Here is a 20,741-nt window from a genome sequence, read left to right as displayed (position 1 = left end):
CAAACGTTCTGTTAATGTGGGGTCGATCAAAGGCTGCATGCTGTGCAAGAGCGTGGTCCAACAGCATGAGAACTAGGGGTGTAACGATACATCGATTCATTGATTAACGATCCGATTACATCGATGCAAAATGAAAACATCGATCCATATCGTCATCTTAAAGATACACCTTTATTTTGAAATTCACTTAAACATCAGAAATGTGAGACTTTAGTGAATGGGTCTATTTTTATTATTTTTTGTTACAGAAGAACACTGTTTTTCATTTAAATGCCTGATACCTGGAAGAGCTCAGAAATAAAATGGTCAAATCATATTCTAGTTGTTTTTGTGAGCTGATGTAAATGATTGTGTTAGATGGGCATATGATATCACGTCATATCGATCGCAGGCTCCTGAATTAAATCGAATCGAAATCATATCGTGACAGACTTTGTGATATCGGCAAACATTGTATCGTCATCTAAGCAAATCAATAGAATATCGTATCGTGATGAAGCTGGTGATTTACACCCCTAATGAGAACTAGAGCAGTGGAGGTGGGTCAGTTTCCGGTCTAACCAGCCTGGTTTGGTGTACGAGCTTGAACTGGTTTGGTTATATGCAAACCAGCTCAACTGGCATTGTCATTATGGCATTAATCAACCGCATCTGCTGACAGTGTCACAGCGCTAAATATTACATTAATGAAAAGCACCATGACAATGTGATTAACTTCATATTATCTTTTTGACCGGACTAAGGACAGGCCATGTGCAATTTACTGCTGAGCTGACGCTCATGTTGGCAACATGAAGATGAAATTTCAGTAGAGGTGAAGAGAGCAGGACACGATGCGTTTGTTAACTTAAGTTCATGTGGTTTTTTTGAGTGCTGTGCGAGAACTGGTGAGTTACTGGAGAGTTAGTCTCTCAAAGAAACTAAAACTGTGCCAGATTGAAAGCATATGGGATTTAAAGCCGCCAAAAGAGGCATCCTAACTGGCTGCTGGCGGCCTTTTTAGCTGAGCTTTAGCGTGATGCCGTGTTTCTATTTATTCCCGTTGCTCGCTTTGAAAGCACCATAACGGACGAAGAACGTCTGATCCATGACATCAAAATGAAGAATTATGTATAGATACCTTTTTATTTCACTACAAAGACCAAAATAAGGTGGCAGCCGGCTAGAGGGAGCTCGCCAGAGAGCTAAAAGTAAATGACCATTGCTAAAAACAAGCTAGGCTACCGGCTATTGGCTAGGTACAAAAGGACACAATTTGTCAACACAAATGGGCAAAAAAAGCAAAAGATAAAATTATTTCGCAATCTGGCAGTTAGAGCCACTTTCAGGTTCAACTTTTACCTACTACAGGTAACATGGTTGCTTTTGCACACAGGTGTTTCCTTTTAATGAGGGATTATAAGCAACTTTCTATTTCACCTCCAGACTATCTGGGTAAATAATAAACAATGGGAGACAAATTAAAGGCTAACCCTGAATAAATGAGCGGAGAAGCTTAACCACTGCACAGCAGATGCTTTCTAATGACTTTTAGGGAGGAGATGTAGAGGGTCCCTGCAAATCAAATCAATGCAACATTATGCAGGGCTGGGTGATCACCTGTGGTGGCCCAACACCTTATTAAGCCACCTCATGTTGCTTTTTGTACTTCAACTGTAGCTGAAATGTGTGATTGTCTTGTTCAAACTCGTTTGTACTGATGGAAATTATGGCTACAGTTAAGAAATAATTATAAGCAGGATGTAAGAAAATAAAAAGGTAAGGGGAGGCTACACTATTACTTAATAGTGTAGCCTTGATAAGCTAGAAAAACACCTGCGGCTTTCAATTATGTGGAAACACTTAAAAAACGAGGCACGTTATTTTATTCTGTTAAATGTAGCGAGCATGATATCACCCTGAGAGAATCTTGTGCTACATGACTTTGTGTTGCCTCAAGGCCAGAATCGATTTTCAACAATCCAAAATATCTTTGGAGGAGTGGTGTGTGGTGTTAATGCCGACCGCAGGCAATCTACTGTGAAATCAAAAGACGTTTGTGTGACCATCAAAACACGGCACCTGTGTGTATGAGCATGACTGAGCTAGTGTGTATTACTGATGCTCAGTTAAGATGGGTTTTATGTCCGAAGGGGGGGCGGGGCTGCACAAGGAGCTGTAAATGTGTCCAAGTGTCAAACGTATTGATTTCTAGATTAAATCAGGATCAATACTCGTGCTTGCACTATTGATGAGTCATGTGAACCCTGCATTAAAAACAGTAGGGGGTGGGTTGTGTTTTTCTCGTGTGGAATCTCCTGTCAGGACAGATGGATGTTTGTGCCCTCCATCACTGTCTGGTCCTAACAAGCCCCCGCTGCCTTATCGTTAACACCAACCCCCACAAGGTACACTCACTTAACTCGGACACACAAGCAGAGAGCAAATAGAAACGTATGTGCAACTATCAGGACATGCACTGGAAGAACTGATCCGTGATGACTAAAGTACGGCGTTCGCACACTGTATTTTCAATATGCGTTTTTTTAATACATCATCCGACACAAATAGTTACACACGGAAACCTTGCGCACTGAGTCTGATGTGTTTTATCGTTCTATTTGTTAAGAAAATTCGCAATTTAAGACAAAATGGAAAGACACACTGGCTCCCTTGCTTCTAACCACCCAAAGTGCCTCCCAGACTGTCGGCACTCTTTCTCTACACCTTACATTTTGCACTGTGGTTATCTGAAAAGGCTGAGCTGTCCTCCATCTCTGTCTCCACACCTCCTCATCATCATCACTCAACTGAATACCTACTATCTGACCTGTTGAAAGTAGCTATCGGAGTTATGATAGGGTACTGAGCGTTCTGTTCCTCTTTCTTGTTGCAGCTGTAGTGGTGTAGTGGAGGGTATACGCAGGTATATGGGGTATACCCAACTTTTTTCCTGGCCGTATACAGTATACCCACCTATCAGTCAAAAAGGCTTTGGAATATATAGGACAGTATACGCACTTCCTCTTTGATAACCTAGCCAGTTGCACTCCCAACTCATCACCTACCATGTTTTTACTACTTCTTGGTCAAACAACTCTCTAAAGGCTTGATGGATGCGAAAAACACAGAAAATTTAATGTGTTACAAAAACTTTAAGGACAGACTGACGTTTCAGAATAAGTGTGCACAAGTTTGGACAAATAATAGACTAGATGTGCAAAGGCCTTAACCCAATTATTTACCCAAACCAAAGAAACCTGAAGTGGGTTAGCCTAATGCTAATCGTCGGACCCTTCTTCTGGTGACACGAAGGGGAAAGAACATTGCCTAATAAAGCTTGTTAAAACTACCTGAGAACTCCTGAAAGTAAAAACCTAAACAAAGATGATGGTTTGACGGCTACATTTAGCATTTAGCGGGAAAACAACTAGCAAGAAATAGCTAGCTGTTACATGACATAATGTCCTTAAAACTACAAATTTATGCTTTAACATTTCTGTTTGTGATATTAAACAAACAAGATACAACAGGTCAATTTTTTGTGCTTAACGGTGTTAGTAGGCAGATTTGAAGTTTGAACAAGCTAGCTGTTTTTTCCTGCCCCCAGTCTTTATGCTAAGCTAGCCGCCAACCATCAATCTGCCAATCTAACTCTTAGCATGGAAGCTATTAAGCTCATTTCCCCAAAATATTTAGCTGTTCCTCTGAGGAACTCACGTGTAGTTTCATTTTAAAAGTCACCGTGTTGTTGTTACGTTAGCTTATGTTCACACTTCCTTTCATATGGCACCCAGAGCATGACTCACTGCTTATCAAAACAACTTTCCTGTATCTAAATGTCTGTCAGTGGAGGGTCTGCATGTGCAACAAAGATAACAGAGGGTCCGGGACAAAAACAGTCCTACCCCACTGAATAAACTTTGATCCAAACAGCGCAGCAGAGGCTAATGGCGCACTAAGCCAGTGACATTCAGCTCTGCAGCAGTGAAACAATCCAAATGCTGCCTAGGAAGGAGCACCACAGAGACGACAAAAAAAGCCACCTAGCCTGTGAACAATGGGGCTTTTCTCTCAACCCAGCCAACCTCAAAACCTGCTTTGTTGCCAGAGATACCCCCCCTCCACGTCCCTCCACTGCTATCTGCAAAAATCTGCCTGTGCCTGTAGCTTTGCTGCACGTGCGGCCTATAAAACAGCACTCCGCGGTGATAACACTTAAACATGCTATTATCTAATCAGCAGACAGGGCTTTTGTTACTTAACTCATTTAGTATGATTAACTTTTTTGTTGCTGTTGTTGCGTACAGTGTGCAGCAGGAAGAATAAAAGACTGACCTCGTCTCCACTGGCCAGCCGGTGAGTCAGCTCTTTCAGGCTCCGCATCATCCTCTCGTCCCTGAAGTCGTAAGGGAAGGTTTCCGTCCACTCTGTCAGCAGCTGGAGGATCTTGGGAGCGATCTTCCTGACTCTCATCTAAAAATGCAAGATAAACACATATGTACAGAGTTAACAAGAGGGAGAACCACAGATAGGAGCCTGACGTACACCTGTAACTATGTGTAGCGGTGACACAGCAGATAAAAAAAAACAATAAATTGTGAAGACAATAAAACCTCCACAAAAATATCATGTTAAGTCTTGTGTGTGATTTATCCTGGCTTCATATGAGCAGAGGAAATCTCCGCTCATCACTAGGCTAATTTATACAATGTAAAATGCCATAGGCTTGTGCTAATAACATTAGCATGTTGTATATGTTTGGAAAATGTGTTTAGTATAAGACAGTTGTTTTGTCGGTGAACCTTGTGAGTTGTAATGGAACCAAATTTTGTAACCTTACCTTTGTTAAATGTTGCTGTTGTTCCTGGCTTCATATGAGAAAAGGAAAAGTCTGCTAGCTGCTAGGCTAATTTATACAATGTAAAATGCCATAGGGTTGTGCTAAAAACATTAGCATGTTGTATTTGTGGGGAAAATGTGTCCAGATAAAGGCAAGTGTTTGAAATTGTCTCTATTAAGCCACGTCTAAAGTGTGTTTTGGGTGTGTTTTGGATCAACTAAACTTTACAGCAGTTCACAGAAACCCTGCCGTAGCGCCGCCTTGTGTTTTGGAGGTGTAACTGCAGAGTGACACAGACACACCACCGCCACACAAGTATGAATGCACAAAAACAAATCCTGCTTAGTGAAGAGGTATGTATGTACCTTGTCAGCTTGGGGATCGCTGAGTCGCTGCTGCTCCATGCACAGGTGACACACCTTCGACATGAGCTCGTGTGGGCGGATGAAGAGACGAGAGCTGAGCAGGAATGTGAAGATGTATGTCCTCTGTGGAGAGAAAATAAAATATGTTTGCTACAAAAGTAATCTCATGATGACAAAGTGATCATTTAAGTTCAAAAATGGGATTTAAAACTACATGAAATGAAACTCACTTAGGGGGACAATACAGAAACAACAAAAACATATAAATAGCAAGTAGGGGGATTTAAAAACTTTTAATCCCTGATGTTTGTAAAGAAAAGAAGATGCAAAAAACAAAGAGGAAGACAGAAAAATAAAGCGACTTTGGCACTTAACAGGGTCTCAACGCACCAGAGCTTCTCAGACAGAACAAAGGGAAAAAGGAGGCTCCTGACTTTGATGAAACTGCAAAGGAAAAGAAACAACAATAACAGAAAAAAACAACACTCACATCTGGATAATAGTCCACAGTTGGGACCAAGTGGTGGATGAGGGCCTCCAGGGACCCAGACGCCAGGTTGTTGTCATGATAATAGAGGCCGGGGTAGCCTTCCTCCTTGGTCTGGTACAGGTTCTTGTTGTAGCTGCTGGTGTTCAGCTGCCCCGTGAACGGTGGTGTCTGAGGCATGTTGTCCTGCGAAGAGGAAGAGGACAAACACAGGTGCGGTCAGTCAGGACTTCTTCTCTGATAGATATTTCACCGCAGACGCTGATGCAGGGTGGCCAGACAAACCCAAAATAGCCCTCAGACACAAACACAGACGAAGGTTTGGACGCAGTCAACACCCTTCCTCCTCTGGATCCCTGCTGTCCATTTTAAGGTTTCTGGGTTTGGGTTTAGTTTATTTGGACGTACAAATGGTCGACTGACAAAGTTCAAATACAAACTGTGGTTGAGACACAAAAAGCACGAGAGAGAAAAAAGCAGGAGGTTCATGAGTCATTACAATGAAAGACACTAGAACGGAAAGCTCAAGACGCTTTATTGACCCCACTGAGCTTTTTACAGGGATTTAAACCCTTAACCTCAGCAGTATTAGTGCCTTGCTCCAAAGAACCAGTTACTGACATAGTGAAACTGCAGGCTAAACGTGTATCTTCCCATAAGCAGCAACCTTTAACTGCTGGAAAGAACCAAATTCTCAGAAAACAAGACCGGAGGAGCTTTCACATTCACATGGGAAATCTTCAGCAGGACAATTCATTCATTCAAAAGCTTTCGTTTACCGAAAGCGTTGATAAAGAAAGTCTCGTTTGTGCTCAAACACGCAGACATAAAAACGAAAGTACACCAAAAAACGTGTTAGAGCTTGTGAGAGATTCTGGGTCAGACTGTAGCCCTGCAGGTCCTCATGACACTTAGTTTACCCTGAAAGGGAGCTGTATGATCACGTTGCCTGTTTACTTCCACTGCTGCCATGTGTGTGTGCACATGACACAGAGCGAGGATGAGTGTGTGTGCTACGGAGGCAGAGCAACTCATGATGCAGGGAGGATCATGACCAATAGAGAAGCACATGTGCAGTGCTGTGCTAGGGAGCAAGCATCAGTCTAACCCTGAGTGAAACACAGCCAAAGAAACTCATTATGTTCTAAGTAGGGATGCATGATATTGGATTTTTGCTGAAATTATAACAACTTATTTGGCTGATACTGATATCAATATACCAACTTTTTCCCCCACCAGATTTTACTGATCATCAAGTCTCTTCTGCAGTGGAATAAATATCATATTATACATGCGTACTCTTATCGTGACGGCCCACCAGCAGATGGAGACATGAAATACAATACTCTGCAGTGTATGTGATATTAATTCATTGTGCAGATTAAGAAAAAGCACGTTAGCCGATTCATTTTAAAGCCATTATTGGGCAACATCAATGACGTGCCAATATAATCATGCATCCCCATCGCTACTTCCTAGCAATCATGGATTCAGTAACTCAGTAACTAACCAAATGTATCTCCAAGCTATGAGGAGGTGAGAGCACCAAGCATTTCGGGATCTGTTGTAGAGAATTTAGGTATCTACCCTATCTTTACTGACTGAAAAACATCATACAAATATTGGAAAACTGTCGAGTACAGAAAGATTTGTAGTCCGGCCTGATCTGTAATCCTGGTTTGGGACAAACAGATATTCCCCAGGACGCCGTCAGGACAAAAGGACATAATAAACTCACTATGGACAGGTCAGGGGACGCACCCTATTGTTTCACTGATAAAGCTACATCGTGAACAACAAACCCATGTTGACATCAGAAGGAGTAGAGCTAGCTAACGATAGCAGTTAGCTGTTAGCAGTCGGTGGCCAGAACTTAGAGCCGATGGAGGTTGCTGTCATGCGTTCAAGATCTCTTTGATAAAAATTAGTATTGGGCAAGGAAAATTATAACGTCCTCATGATGTGTTCAAATGTATTCATGTAAAATGCAGTTTTTGGCAAGAAACTTGAATAAATACAGTTGTTTGAAGGAGAAATTTGTTGATGTTTTCACAGCAATATAAAATAGATATTAAAGAGGGAAATATGATACATGTTGTGATATATATAGTAAAAACATCATACACAATTTAAAGGTTGTTTCATACATATCTATGATCGAATCTGTGCCTATTTGAAAGGTAGTATAATTAGGAATGAATGACTTTCATCTGTAACGTCTGCTGTGCATGTACGTTTTGATAGTAAAGGTTCAAATGTAGAGTAACAGAAGTACAAAGTGAGAAAACTGACTCAGTCAGTTAAAATCTAAGGTTTGCCAACATGAGCTCCTAAAAGGCTACTGGTCATACCAGACCAAGTATGGCTGTACAGACAAAATCACTGAGTGTACTGAACTGAGCGAAGGTGCATTTTACTGCCTCAATCTTTCATTTGTGAGAAAAGAATTTGTTATTCCTTCTTTCACAAGCTACATAGTCTTGCTCCAACCCTTAAACAGCCTCTACAGAGCTGAAGACCATCATCCTCACTCTGACTACTTAAACTCAAACTGGTCCTCACAAAGACTTAACAACAAGCTCACTCACACTTTCCTCTGCCAGCCTCCTGACCTCTGAACCTGGCACTTCGGCTCAATCCCATGCCAGGCAGACTTATGGCTGGGGAACCACAAAGGGCCTTTTCACAGTGGGGGGTAGGGGGGGTCGTACAGGGTGCAACAACCCCGCCCCCCCACACCCTCACAACCCTCCACACCCCCACATCCTTGACAATATGCTGCCCTGTGGCTGCCTGCCGAGTCAGGAAGCCTTTACGGCTGATGCACTGCGGTGCTGCCAGGGACGGATGCGCAGATGCCAGGAGGTATAAACTGCACCTGCCCACACACTGCCACGACGAGTTCAAACACATCTCAGCGTTCCACTGTCCTGTGATGTAATTTGGGTTTGCAGAGGAGGCTAATATAAGAAAAAATAAATCCAAAAGGATAAACATCTGCTGCTTCGACCAGAGGGGGAATTAACAGATATTATTTTGTAGCGTTGAATCTACCCTTTAAGAACACATCACAAGACACACGGTTGTGTTTGCTTTCTCAGGAGCACATGGCTCGATACAGATATCTAAACAAACCCTGTTTATTCATAAGTTCACTAAAAGCCTCCACCCACCCTCCCACTTTCACACGCATGCCGCTCCATAATGCACGCGTGCACACACAGACCATCGCTATTATTCAGCCAGACAACCATGGCCATTTCCATGAGAAAGGCGAGTGTGAGGAGTCAGAGCACAGCGGCCCGAGCATCTGCTGCACCATGTGGCTTCCCCGCGGAGAGGGAGAGACCGGGAGATCACGGGTCTGATGGAGGGATACCCTGATAAAAGTCAAACTGTTTTTGGATCGTTGTTTACTCCACTGAGGGTTTCGGGCTGAACTTAAGAGCTCTGTTCTGAGCGGCGTCACACCATATTTAGTTTCAGTTTCTTTCTTAGTCACATCCAAGTACAACCACAGACATCTTGTGTCCGCAACGTGGCTCTGAACACACCACTGGGGTTCAGATGGAGAGCACATCAACAGCAGCAGGTGATCGAGCGCTGAGAACATTCAGTGCTCCCAGCTGGGATCTAAACCACCAACTCGCTGCTCCCATGCTCGCTTTTCTTACCATTAAAGAGGGGGTTGTTTTGGATGGATGAAGAGCTCATATGATTAGTCAACAGCAATTTCAATACACCCTTCAGTGTTTTAAGTCATTTTACTATTTAATTGATGTACTTAATTAAGTAAATATTTGTAGATTGCAGCTTCTCTGATATGAAGATTTCCAGCTTTCCTCTATTTTACAGCATGATTAAATGAATCCCACTGGGGTTTCAACTGTTTCAGACAAAATGAGCAATTGGAAGAGGACGTCCAGGGCTCTGAGAAGCACCAGTTACATCAACCAGCTGAGCTGAACTGGGATTAACCTCAAGATGTCTTTGACTTTTATGATGCTGTTGTACATCTGTTGGGTCCAACCTTCATCTACCAAACAACTCAAACTGCACAAACACACATCCTCTACAGCTGACACTGGAGTAGACCTCAGCAGGGCTGAACACTGAAAGTCGAAGAGTCAAATCATCAGTTGGAGACTCCACGGTCTATTGAGATCGCTTCATGTCAAGCTGTTTCTTACTTTGTGCTAGTCAGTGTGTTGTGCAGTGTGCTTTTGGAGACCTTTTGGTCCCCAGATTTTGCTGCAGAGTGCACACTCTTGACTTTCACGCTACTCTTTAGTACAGTCAGCTGCAGACAAGATGCACCATAAGGCTCTGAGACAAAGTTATCATCTGCCTTGTGCTTTGAAGTGGTGAATTTACAGCTCACAGATACTTAACACGACACAGTCTCTGGCTTTTCTTTAATATCTAGTGTCAGAGTGAGTGCTGTATGCTTTCACTCTGCTCTTTAGTACGGACAGCTGCAGACACAGAGGCAGCTGCCCAGAGGACGAGCGGCTTTATCTTGTCTCTTCTGCTTAGAAGTGGTGAATTTATAGATCACAGCAACGTGATACGACACAGTCTCTGGCTTTTGTTTGATATTCAGTATCGGAAAAAAAAACACCGTTACACATTTTCGATCCGCCGTTAGCGCAGTCAGCTTGTTTATTATGTTGCGTGAATGCAGCTGTCACACTGAACGTCCCGCCTAACACTCTCAAACTCTGTGGAAAAAAGGGACAAAATTCCAATATTCACACTGAACAGCCAAATCTGATTCGACAGACAGAATTCTGAGTCGGTCACAGCCCTAGACGTCAGATCACAGAACACATACGGTTTATAAAGTCTAATATTGCAACAAGTTGTACTGAACCTTCAGTGTTGTGACATCACTCTGCCTCTCTGATGTCTTTGAAAAGGCGCACAGTTTGGATTAATCTCATGCTGCCAGGGGCAGGTGAGCGTCTTTGAAGTTAAAAGCCGTGTCTCTAATACAAAAAAGCCTCAGATAGAGGACACCATGAGATCAGATGTTGTACTTTGTCCTCTTCTCTAATCTCTCCGTCTCTTGTAGCAGAGCAGAACTTTTGCCAACCAGCACCTGCAGGTCAGCACTGAGTGTTTTAGATCTCATCTATAGACTTTTCAGCATTTCATTGATGCTCTTCATTGTCCGGGTTTCACAAATTAAAACTTCTTATTTTTTTGAGAAACCGCAAATGACAGAAACATTAAAATATCAAAAGGAAAGTTTTACTAACTTACAAATATGAGGCCACTTTTGGCAAAAACTGAGACCCTACTCTCGGGCCAAAAAATGATAATTAGTTTTGCAGCAAGAGGACACCACCAACACCACCATCACTATCTCTGCACTAAAGCCAAGAGGGTCTGTTCTCCACACATGCCAGCTGCAGCCTTCACCATAATCCTAAAAACAAAGCGCAGGATGCCTACAAGCAGCGACTGAGACAAACTGATTTACATTTGGCTTCCAGGTGTCGTGTGTAGTGGCAGTAGCTGTGGTGAAGGGTGAGGGGAGGGGGGGACCACATGTCAAGTCCTCTGTCCTGACAAAAGCAAACTCTTAGCACGTCGCTGTTGGTTTAGCGTGACCGCTGGCTGGGTGGCAGGAGAGGGTAAACAAACAAAATGCCACAGCTTGCTTCCCCACTTTAGGGGGGGTTGTTTAAAAGTTGGATTGGTTTTAATTATAGCCTGGCTGTGTGTGTGTGTGTGTGTGTGTGTGTGTGTGTGGCCATCTGCCTCGATGTGTAAAAACAAGTCTGGTTTGGACTTAGATTGGATTTAAAAACAGAGGATATTCAAATATGTGTCTGTTTCGATCTCATTTATGAACACTGAATGTCAGAATTTCCTCTGCTACCATCTTTAAACCATGATGTTCTTTAAATATTCAAACTCAGGCCTATTTTTACACTCCGCAGACACTCTTCCCACTTTCTCATTGGCTCAAGACTCAACGGCTGTTTATCACATGGCGCTGAGTCTCTCAGATTATTCAGGTGAGTCTTGTGATCATCTTCAGGGGCTGGGATTTGGGAGGTAGCGCACTCAGCTGACACAGGCGACACGGAAATGACACTGAAACATACTATACTGATCATGTGTGTAGTATCTGGAGGTGAGCTGAGGAGAAGGGAAACAAGGGACTTTTTAGTTTCAGGCCATGACTCTCTGAAAGGTTATAGAAATGTCATAATATTTTCCCTTTTTTTGCCCTGTGGGGAAATTCTGAAACAGAAGGGCAGCAGCTCAGAAAGCACCAAACCTCCCCGGGCAAATGTCATATCATGAGTTAAACCCCGACATTTGTGTGAAATTACTTTCAGGCTGCAGAGCCATCAATGACACAAGCTCCCAGGTAATTGTCTCCTAACGTTTGGGTGGGGCTGCTTCCCCAGAGGGAGAGATGATGGAGCCCGCTCCCTCGCTGGCTCAAAATACAAGCCATCAAAGAGCCGACGGAGGCTCTTCCCGCCCTGCCCGCAGTGTTAACGACCGCTCTGATGAGCACCCATCAGCAGCTCAGACACTGTAAAGAGAAACACAAAATATCACTCCCGTGGTTCACGACACGTACGCAAGCAGACGCTCCTGTTTGCTGTTTAAGCACTTCTGTCATGCCATGTTCCTGAGACATTCTCTGAAATCTCCACATCTCCCTGCAACCTGACGAGTACACGGGTCAAAGCTGTAAAGCTCAGAGATTTGTGATGTAATAAAACATCCTGTGCAACAGCTCTGTGCTTGAGAAGTGGTTTCCACAGAAATGAAAGATAGTTGCTTTGCTTCACTGGGGCAGGAGAATGAGGCTACAGCAGAGGGGGAATGTGAAGCAGGCGCTGCAAAGAGAAACTTTGAGGGACCATCAGTAAATCAACAGCCCCCCCCTCCACTGCGTAAACACTGAGAGGCATGAGGAATCTCACTCATCCATGGCTTGAGGAAATGAGGGTGAGAGATAGCTGAGTGGCTGCACAGGAGGGCTGAGAGGCCACGGTGCAATAGTAGAAGTAGTCTAAATAAAGAGGGCTGGTTGGTGGTGTTGTTTGAAGCCGTGTGTGGTCAGACGCACATAAAACTAAAGGCTACACCTGTCTGAGAGGGCTGCCACCAGAAAGTGGGACAAAAGCATGGAAAAACACACATCTTCCCATCCTGCCTGTTCACACACACAGAGCAGCAAACAGACTCCAACAGCAGCAACAACACACAGACAAATCTCTGCCCCTCACTGCCTTTTAACCCTTCTCCAACCACCCCTCTTGACTACATCCACACCAGGAAGGAGTGCTGTTCTGCTGACAATGTTTTGGCTCAGGCTACCGTGTGCAGCTGTGGCACTGAGTGGTAAAAATCACAGCTTCCATATAGGAACCTGTCACCTGGTGTCATCAGTCCTGACAGCCACATGAATCCCCCCCTGCAGACACTAAAACATCCTGCACAGAGGGATGCTGCACAGAAACAACACCTTTATAGCTCCTGCCTGCGATCCTTCTCATGAATCTTCATGACACTGAGTAAACACCAGGCTTCAACCGCAAGTAGAGGTTGGGATTAGGTTTGGAAACATCTAATGTCAGCTGTGTTCGGAGGTAGGATACTGTCTTTTGGAAAACAGGGCAATGTGCCCCGGGGCATCTCTTATACAGGAGCAAGACACAGACTTTGTGGTGGTTTTGCATCTTTTTTTCATACATTATGTATCTTTTGTCTCTTTGTGGTTGCTTTTTGCCCATTTTTGTAGTTCTGTTGTGTCTTTTGCAGCCTCTTCCTGGTCAATGCATTTCAATGTAAGAGAGATTTTGCAAGTGAAGCCCACGGGCCCCCGTCACACATTGGGCCCCTGGGCTTGTGCCCAGTTGGCCCATTCAGTAATCCAGCCACAACAGGGTAAACCATAAACTTAGTGTGATACGTCTAGACTGGGAAATTCCTGCCCTCACAGACTTCTCTGTAAGCAGTAATTTCACAATGCGCAGGTCAAACTGAGCTAAATATAGCCGAAAATTAAAAGTCAAAGATTTTTCAGGCAGGACCTGCTTTACAGGCATTTCATACTGTCAAAACAACAATTACGATTCAATTTTGCCCATAAAGTGCTCCACAAGGCAAAATCTGAGCACCTGCAATGCCGTGACAACTGGGCAAACTCTTGTGTGATTTGCTTTGCAACACAATGAATCAGTTTAAGTGATATATATGAGCACCACTAAGCTGTAGCCGAGAGCACACTTGTTTAAATTCCCAAAGCTCTGCAGTCTTTACACCTTTTTATGTCCAATTACATCACTGCATGCACCAAATATCATGCTCCTGCACTTCAAACACCCTTTTCCCCCCGAAGCATCCATTTGTCTTCATCTGCACACACAAAGCCCACAACCACCACCACCACACAACACCCGGCTACAGCAGCAATCATGTAATCCAGGGCAACAATAACTCATTCAAGTGTTTCCAGAGGAGGCACCCTCACATTGTCAGCCGGCCACTGCGCTGCCAAATCACCAATAAACGGATTTAGCGTGTCAGCACATTAAGGGAACCCCGATGCATGCTTGTAGTACAGAGCAGTGGCACGGAAAGCCAAGGAGAACAGGCCAGAGTCACTCAGGAGAGATGCGGGATTAACTTCTCTGATCCCTCACTGTCTTGCAGGAGAAGAGGAGAGGAGGGGGGAATCCTCTTAACCGGGAGGTAGTGGAGGTTAAAAATAGTCCGCCATTGACACTGATTTAAAAAATCCCATTACTGAGGAACATTTTAGCGGTCACTTTCTGGGGAAAACAAAAGATAGAAACAGCTCAACAGCTGATTCAAGGCATCATTAGTGTGGGCTGTTTTGATAACAGCGGATACAAATTTGGGTAAAGTCAATAAAGGCGCACTGCCAGTGCGCACACTGCTGTAAAGGTTCAATATAACCACCAGAAACTCAAGCTGCAATATTAATATCTGAAGTTAAGTTGGGAGAAGAGCTTTTAATTCAGTGGTCAGCTCGTGTCCAAACGCTGCGAGCCAAATAAAGTGCGCTCTTTCCAACACCTGCGCGCATTTTGGCCAAGCTCCACCAGCTGGTCTCCACGGTGCGCAAACAGCACAACATTCAACACAAATGCTCCAACACACAACATCCAAACAGTCAGTCCTCGCAGCTCACCTCAACAGTCAGTAATCCAGGTGTGAATTCCCCTCGTATCCTTTCCCAAAATGTGCGTAACCGCCTCTGAACAGCCTTTGAGACTTTCTCCGTTTACATGTGAATAAACCGCGGCGGCGACACCCAGCAGTCCCTCCCGCTCCGCGCTCTCACTGCAGCATATTCAGGTGCAAATGCAGGAAACAAAACGTGTGTCTCGGGTTCAGAGCCGCGGGTTTGTTCATAGAAGAATCCGTATGAATGAATGACAGCTCCGGCTGTGTTACTGCTGCTGCGCCTTCTCTTGTGTATGAGCTCCGGAGCTGCGACCAGCCTCAAGACTTCACTGTGAGGGAGGCTGCAGCCAATCAGAGGAGAGCACTCCCCTCCTCCTCTCATCCTCCCCCTCTTCTCTCGTTTTCAATTTCATTTCTCTTTCTCCATCTGAACTCCCTCTGACGTTTATTCCATCTGTATGTTGTCATTCTTCCTCTTTCAATTCTTTATTTAGTTTGATATTCACAGAAATAACTGAAGTGTTGCCAAAGAATCCAAATCCCAAGAAGAAGCCAAAAATACAGCATTTACAGTAAACTGAAACATTTCTATTTTCCCGGGTTTAAAGGGACAGTCCACACCAAAATCAAAATCACATATTTTTCTTCTTACCTTTAGCGCTATTTATCAGTGTAGATATTTATGGTGTAAATTGTCAAGTGTTGGAGATATTGGCCGCAGAGATGTCTGCCTTCTCTCCAGTATAATGGAACTAGATGGTGCCAAAAAAATACATTTAAAAAGCTCAACATATATGTCTCCCAGTTACTGAAGATAATCCACAGACCTTGTTGTGAGCAGTTTCATGTAGGAACTATTTTCTTTCTACCGAACTACACCCGCCAACCGTATGACCTTGGTGGTCAGGAAGGAAGCATCTACTGCTAGCTCACCTCGCACCGCTGAGCTAGCTAATGTTACATCTCAACCAAAGAGGATGCCGTTAATAGTTACATCTCGCGCTGTCACGACCACAGGTCTCTCATTCATGAATAGATGCACACTTCCTTCTGCACAGGCACACGTTACATTTGTACGTTTCATCTGAAGGTGGCGGAGATGGTGGATGACGTGACACAGTGCGCCTGCCAAGCTGCAGACCGCTCTACTGTCAAGTTAACAGCAGGCGCAAATAAAACAATGCGCACAACTGAATTACATGTAAAGTAAATGTAAAGATGCCATTAGATGCAAATTTTTGCTATGTGGTACAATTTTGCATCAGAGTTGACAAATCTGAACTTCAGCAACTGATTCGTGCCACAATAGCTAATCAGCATTTAGATCCTCCAGGAACGTGTGATGCCAAGGATGTACCAATGAAAGTTCATTCATCCGTTCAGCTATTTCATGCATGTGTTATGAAAGTTATTCGCACGTATGAAGCAAGTCAACACAAAATATTCCAGTGTTTAAACTCACATGAGTACACAACGGAAGAGACCAAGACACAACAAAACCGGTTGTCTTTTAGCCAACCCTCGCTGTGTTTCCACCAGGGAGTTTGCCACTAAGACCGTTTTCTTTTTTTAACCGAGACATTGCTGCATTTCCTGCCAGGACAGCGGCATGAAAAACAATTGATAATTTAAAGAGATATATCTGCATTTCCAGCCATGATTGCGCCACCACAACCGAATATTTTCAGCCAAAACATGATCTTTTCCCAACAACAACCAAGTGGTTTCTGTGCCTGAACCTAATCACACATTAACCACAGTGTTGCTGATGTTTCAACGTATCCACTACTTAATAATACAAATGTAACATATCGTACAATGCCAACATTTATTCTAATGACCAGACTCCTGCAAAATGTTTTAACTTTTAATTTATTTTTCCTGTATCTTCTATACACGTACGTGCAACTAAACTAAACCTTTTGGAAAAGTAATCCAAATGTGAGCCTTCCTAAAATACCTAAACTCAAGATACTCTGATCATACATTTTTATTTTCCATTATATTTGTCACCATGTAAGCAAAACAAATTTGAATACCAAAAATTTCCATTTGAAATGAATCCCTGCTTCAGGCCCGGTCACTGTTTGTGGTGTCTGGTGGCATACATTGTGTTTGTGTGCGACATAATGACTGAAATCCTGATCTTTGTGGTCAAACTCGGTGCAGTCATTTAAGTGAGAGAAAAGCTGGATTAGCGCATATACGTAAATCTGCGCTAATACCAGATTACGTAATACCTCTGGATGTTGACGAGATTTGGGATGATTCACTGTTACTTTACCGTGGCTTATTACTCTGCTCGGAAAGGGTGGAGACAGTCAGCCGAGCACAGACCAGTATGTAGTCTTTGTGTAAGTCACATTTCTTGACTGTTCAGAGAGCTGCAATAGAGGTTGGCTGTTCTCTGTTGTTTAAAGATGAGCAGGAGAGTTGGGGAAGCTGTAAACAAATAAAAATAAGATATATTTTCTGCAGGGTAAATACTCCAATTTCTCCTGTTTCCAGGTTGTCATTGTGGATGAGATCTCATGTTTAATTGGCCTGCCATGTTAAATGAAAGCTAAATAAATTACAGCGACTGAACTAATAATCTCACAATGGCACTCTATAACTCCGCAGATAGAGGACGGCAACCCTGCCAAGATTAGGGTCCTCCAGAGAACACTGCAACAAAAGACTTCATGGAGTTGACATTTAAATATAATTGTGGTTTGTATGTTTATTTAATTCAATCTGTTCACATTTTTTTTCCCTTAGAAATCCAAGTATTCACTTTCATAGAATGTTTTTTATTTCCCTACAAAAGGCAGCCTCCTTTTCATGTGTCGCTCACTTAGAAACAGTTGTCACCTTGAATTACTTGGAGGAACAATGAACATCACTGTTGGTTTGAAGAACTTAAAACATTTGGTTGTGCCGAGGACAGAGAGAGATTCAGCTATAATCTGTACAATTATAATTTGTTTCTTTTGGATGTTGTGAGGCTTCAACCTCCGTGACCTGAACTTAGACTGAGGCGTGTAGACATACAAAGAGAGAAAGAGTGGGGGGAGGGATGGAGATGAAAATGGGAGAAAGGAGGAGTTGAAGGGGGAAGGGAGGAGAATAATTGGAAATATCTATCGGTGAGTGTGAAACTGTAACCCTGATGGCTTAGAGCCAGTTTTTGTCCGCAGATCTTCAGCAGGTCAGAAATAAAAAACACATTTCCAAATATACAAAACAGGATTGTGGATACTGTTGTTGGGTTTGAATTTTTAGCCACACTAGAAGCATGGCTCTAAAGCCCCATTTCCACCGAGCAGTTCAGTTCAGTTCAGTACACATTTTTTCCGTTTCCACTGTGAAAAAGTTGCGGATGGTGCCAATGCAACCGTTCCGTACTGTCCCCATTTTCGGTCCCCCCCTCTGTTGGGGTACCTAGCACACAGATCTGGTACAAAAAGGTGGAGGTCAGTAGAGGACGGTCACTCTGCTCAGGGCTGAGTTGTGTCTGGTTTTGATGCTCATGTAACCACTGTTCATACTGTGGAGAGTTTTATGAGGCTCAGATTTCTCCTTAGTCATTAGTTCAAGGTCCACACAGTGTAATACAGTCAGTGTCATACTTGCGCTTGGTCATGTTGTCGAGCTAGTTTGCTGTCTCTTACAAGTAGCTTTCCGATAGTCACTCACTCTACAGCAGGAAACGGCACCCCAAAAAAAGCTCTGTGCTGGAAATTTACTGTAAAAATGAAGTGTGTTTTCTATAAATCTGACACGTACAAAGTCATTTAGGGTCCATTCACAATGGACCTGTGACCCACTTTTGGACCATAAACCACCATTTGGGAACCACTGTATTTGCAAACTTGAACTATAAAATGAAAGGGTGTTTTGCTTCCTCCAGCAGCAGCTGTAGACTTAAAAAAATTCATTCACTGGGCTGACTGCCAGCAACTCTTAATGCAGAACATTTACTTGTAATGTTATTCAATGCTTGAGTTGACCACGCAAATCCAGACCCAAATCTAGAAAGATTTAGGGTCTGGCTATGAGTAATGAAAATGGCCCAACTCGAGGGGCGGCACCAAGCATGCATTTAAAAATATCCCTGCATGCAATTGGATAACACTACGACCAATCAGAACAATACACGGGGTGACGTATCCAGAGCTTAGCTACCAGTGGAGCTAACTGGTAGATTAGACTCTTGCCGTATCCGGTCGGCAAAACAGCAAAAACGTCCTTCTTGCAAAGGAAAGATTTGAGCGCCGTCTTCTGTTCCTCTTTCAGAGAAAAAGCCAAGTCTAACTCGTTCATTGTTGCGGCCAAAGCCATTTCAAACAGCTGGTGTTCATCCGTAGCCATCTTGCAATGTTTACTGACTGATTCCGGACTTCGTCGTCGCAGCGCTGTCGTCATCTGTTTAGCTCGCCTCTGGCCCGCCTACATCAGATACACCGATGTGATTGGTGCAGCTCGGCTCCAAGGGCATGGGTAATGAGCATCATTACTGATTGCCAGAGTGACTCACTGAGCAAATTCAAATTGCGCTCTCGTGAGAACTCTGGATTTCCAGGGTGTGCAAATCCATCAACAAACCTTAAATTTCACTGTGACAACTTTGACCATTTCATTGTTTTTATTGTCTCTCTTGGATGACATACACTTTTAGTAATGAGTGGCTCTTCAAGCGTTTATGAATATCAGTTTTGACCAGGTTATGTGAACATCATATATTCTAATCCTCACTTGGCAGAGCGTTGTTCCTGTGGGCTACACCAACACTAAACCCCTGAGCTTGCCTGAGAAGGACTAAATGCACAAACCCACTATTTTCAAATATCCCATGGAGAGAGACTCTCACTGCAGCCTGTTTCACTCTGTTCTGAAAATGTCGGCGTGCAGCCTCGTTCTGTGGATGATAAACGAGGTGCAGACTTCCATCTGTGTCACAGAGGAAATAGTCAGAGCTGGATGGAGCAGTGAGTGACAACAACCCCGCCCACATTTAAGAGTACTGTATGTGGTGGAAATGCTTAAGTACCATGTCTCAAGGGTTACTTTTGGTTCTAAAGGTACCATACCAAAAGTGTTTGGTGGAAACAGGGCTTAAGAATGCATCTGTTGGTCCAGCTCTTTGGTTCAGACTAAATAACACTTGTTAGTCAGATGAGTTCACTGTAGGTTTTGGCCTCGTCATGGGATTTACTGACAGTAAGATAGCTGTATCCTTTAAAGATTACTGTTTCTGGTTTCAAACATGTCTGTATAAGGGAATACCAGCCTGACCAGTGTTGATTACGATCTGGTTTAGCATTTGAAAAGCTGAGGGAAGTGGGGCTTTTCCAATCTAACTCGTTCACACTCTGTAGCCTCGGGGCAGCCTGTGCTGAATGGCAGAGTGAAAGATTTCCAGTTTGTCTATTCAGGTAACAATCAGCATGGGGCAGCTACAGCCTGGAGGTTTAATACACAGAAGTTCTGTGGGTGTGAGAGCAAAGCAGGGCGTCGCAGGAATAAAAAACTCCCATCACAAGAAAAGGGCACTGTGGGTTAGAGCTCTAACAGCAAATATACATCACAAATCAGAGCAGTCATGGTGCTGTAAAAAGGTACAATATGTCCTCAGCTTCATTGACAGGCTGTGAAACTGAAGACATCAGATGTTTACTCTTAAGGAGAAACATTCTGACTGGAGTGCCATAAATATGCCAAAGGTCTCTTATGCAAGCATGACATCCAGGCTGATGCGCTGGATTTGAAATGTTCCTGCAGGAATATAAATAAACAGGGACTTTATGTTTGTGCTACATTCCCCATATAGCTTCTACACTGAGCAGAGAAGATAGGCATCGGGAATTAACAGTGGGATGTTTCCCATTCGTGCCACCCC

General features: G+C 43.5%; 2 protein-coding genes across 2 annotated transcripts in view; both read right to left on the bottom strand.

The window, feature by feature from the left end:
- The window catches only part of rasgef1ba (RasGEF domain family, member 1Ba), a 40,068-nt gene extending 24,902 nt beyond the window's left edge, over window positions 1-15,166 (bottom strand). Inside the window, exons 1-4 of the mRNA XM_049578581.1 lie at window positions 14,865-15,166; window positions 5,678-5,860; window positions 5,188-5,310; window positions 4,318-4,455 (exon numbers count right to left, since the gene is read on the bottom strand). Of these exons, the coding sequence (XP_049434538.1) occupies window positions 4,318-4,455; window positions 5,188-5,310; window positions 5,678-5,854 (438 nt within the window). The 5' untranslated portion in view covers window positions 5,855-5,860; window positions 14,865-15,166. The remainder of the gene's footprint in view (window positions 1-4,317; window positions 4,456-5,187; window positions 5,311-5,677; window positions 5,861-14,864) is intronic.
- The window catches only part of cds1 (CDP-diacylglycerol synthase (phosphatidate cytidylyltransferase) 1), a 453,066-nt gene that overhangs the window by 157,823 nt on the left and 274,502 nt on the right, over window positions 1-20,741 (bottom strand). The gene's annotated exons all lie outside the window — the stretch shown is intronic.

This window comes from Epinephelus fuscoguttatus, linkage group LG6, assembly GCF_011397635.1.
Source record: "Epinephelus fuscoguttatus linkage group LG6, E.fuscoguttatus.final_Chr_v1".
NCBI lineage: Eukaryota > Metazoa > Chordata > Actinopteri > Perciformes > Serranidae > Epinephelus > Epinephelus fuscoguttatus.
The sequence above is the reverse complement of the archived record's forward strand: the minus strand, read 5'-3'. Positions and strand labels throughout refer to the sequence as shown.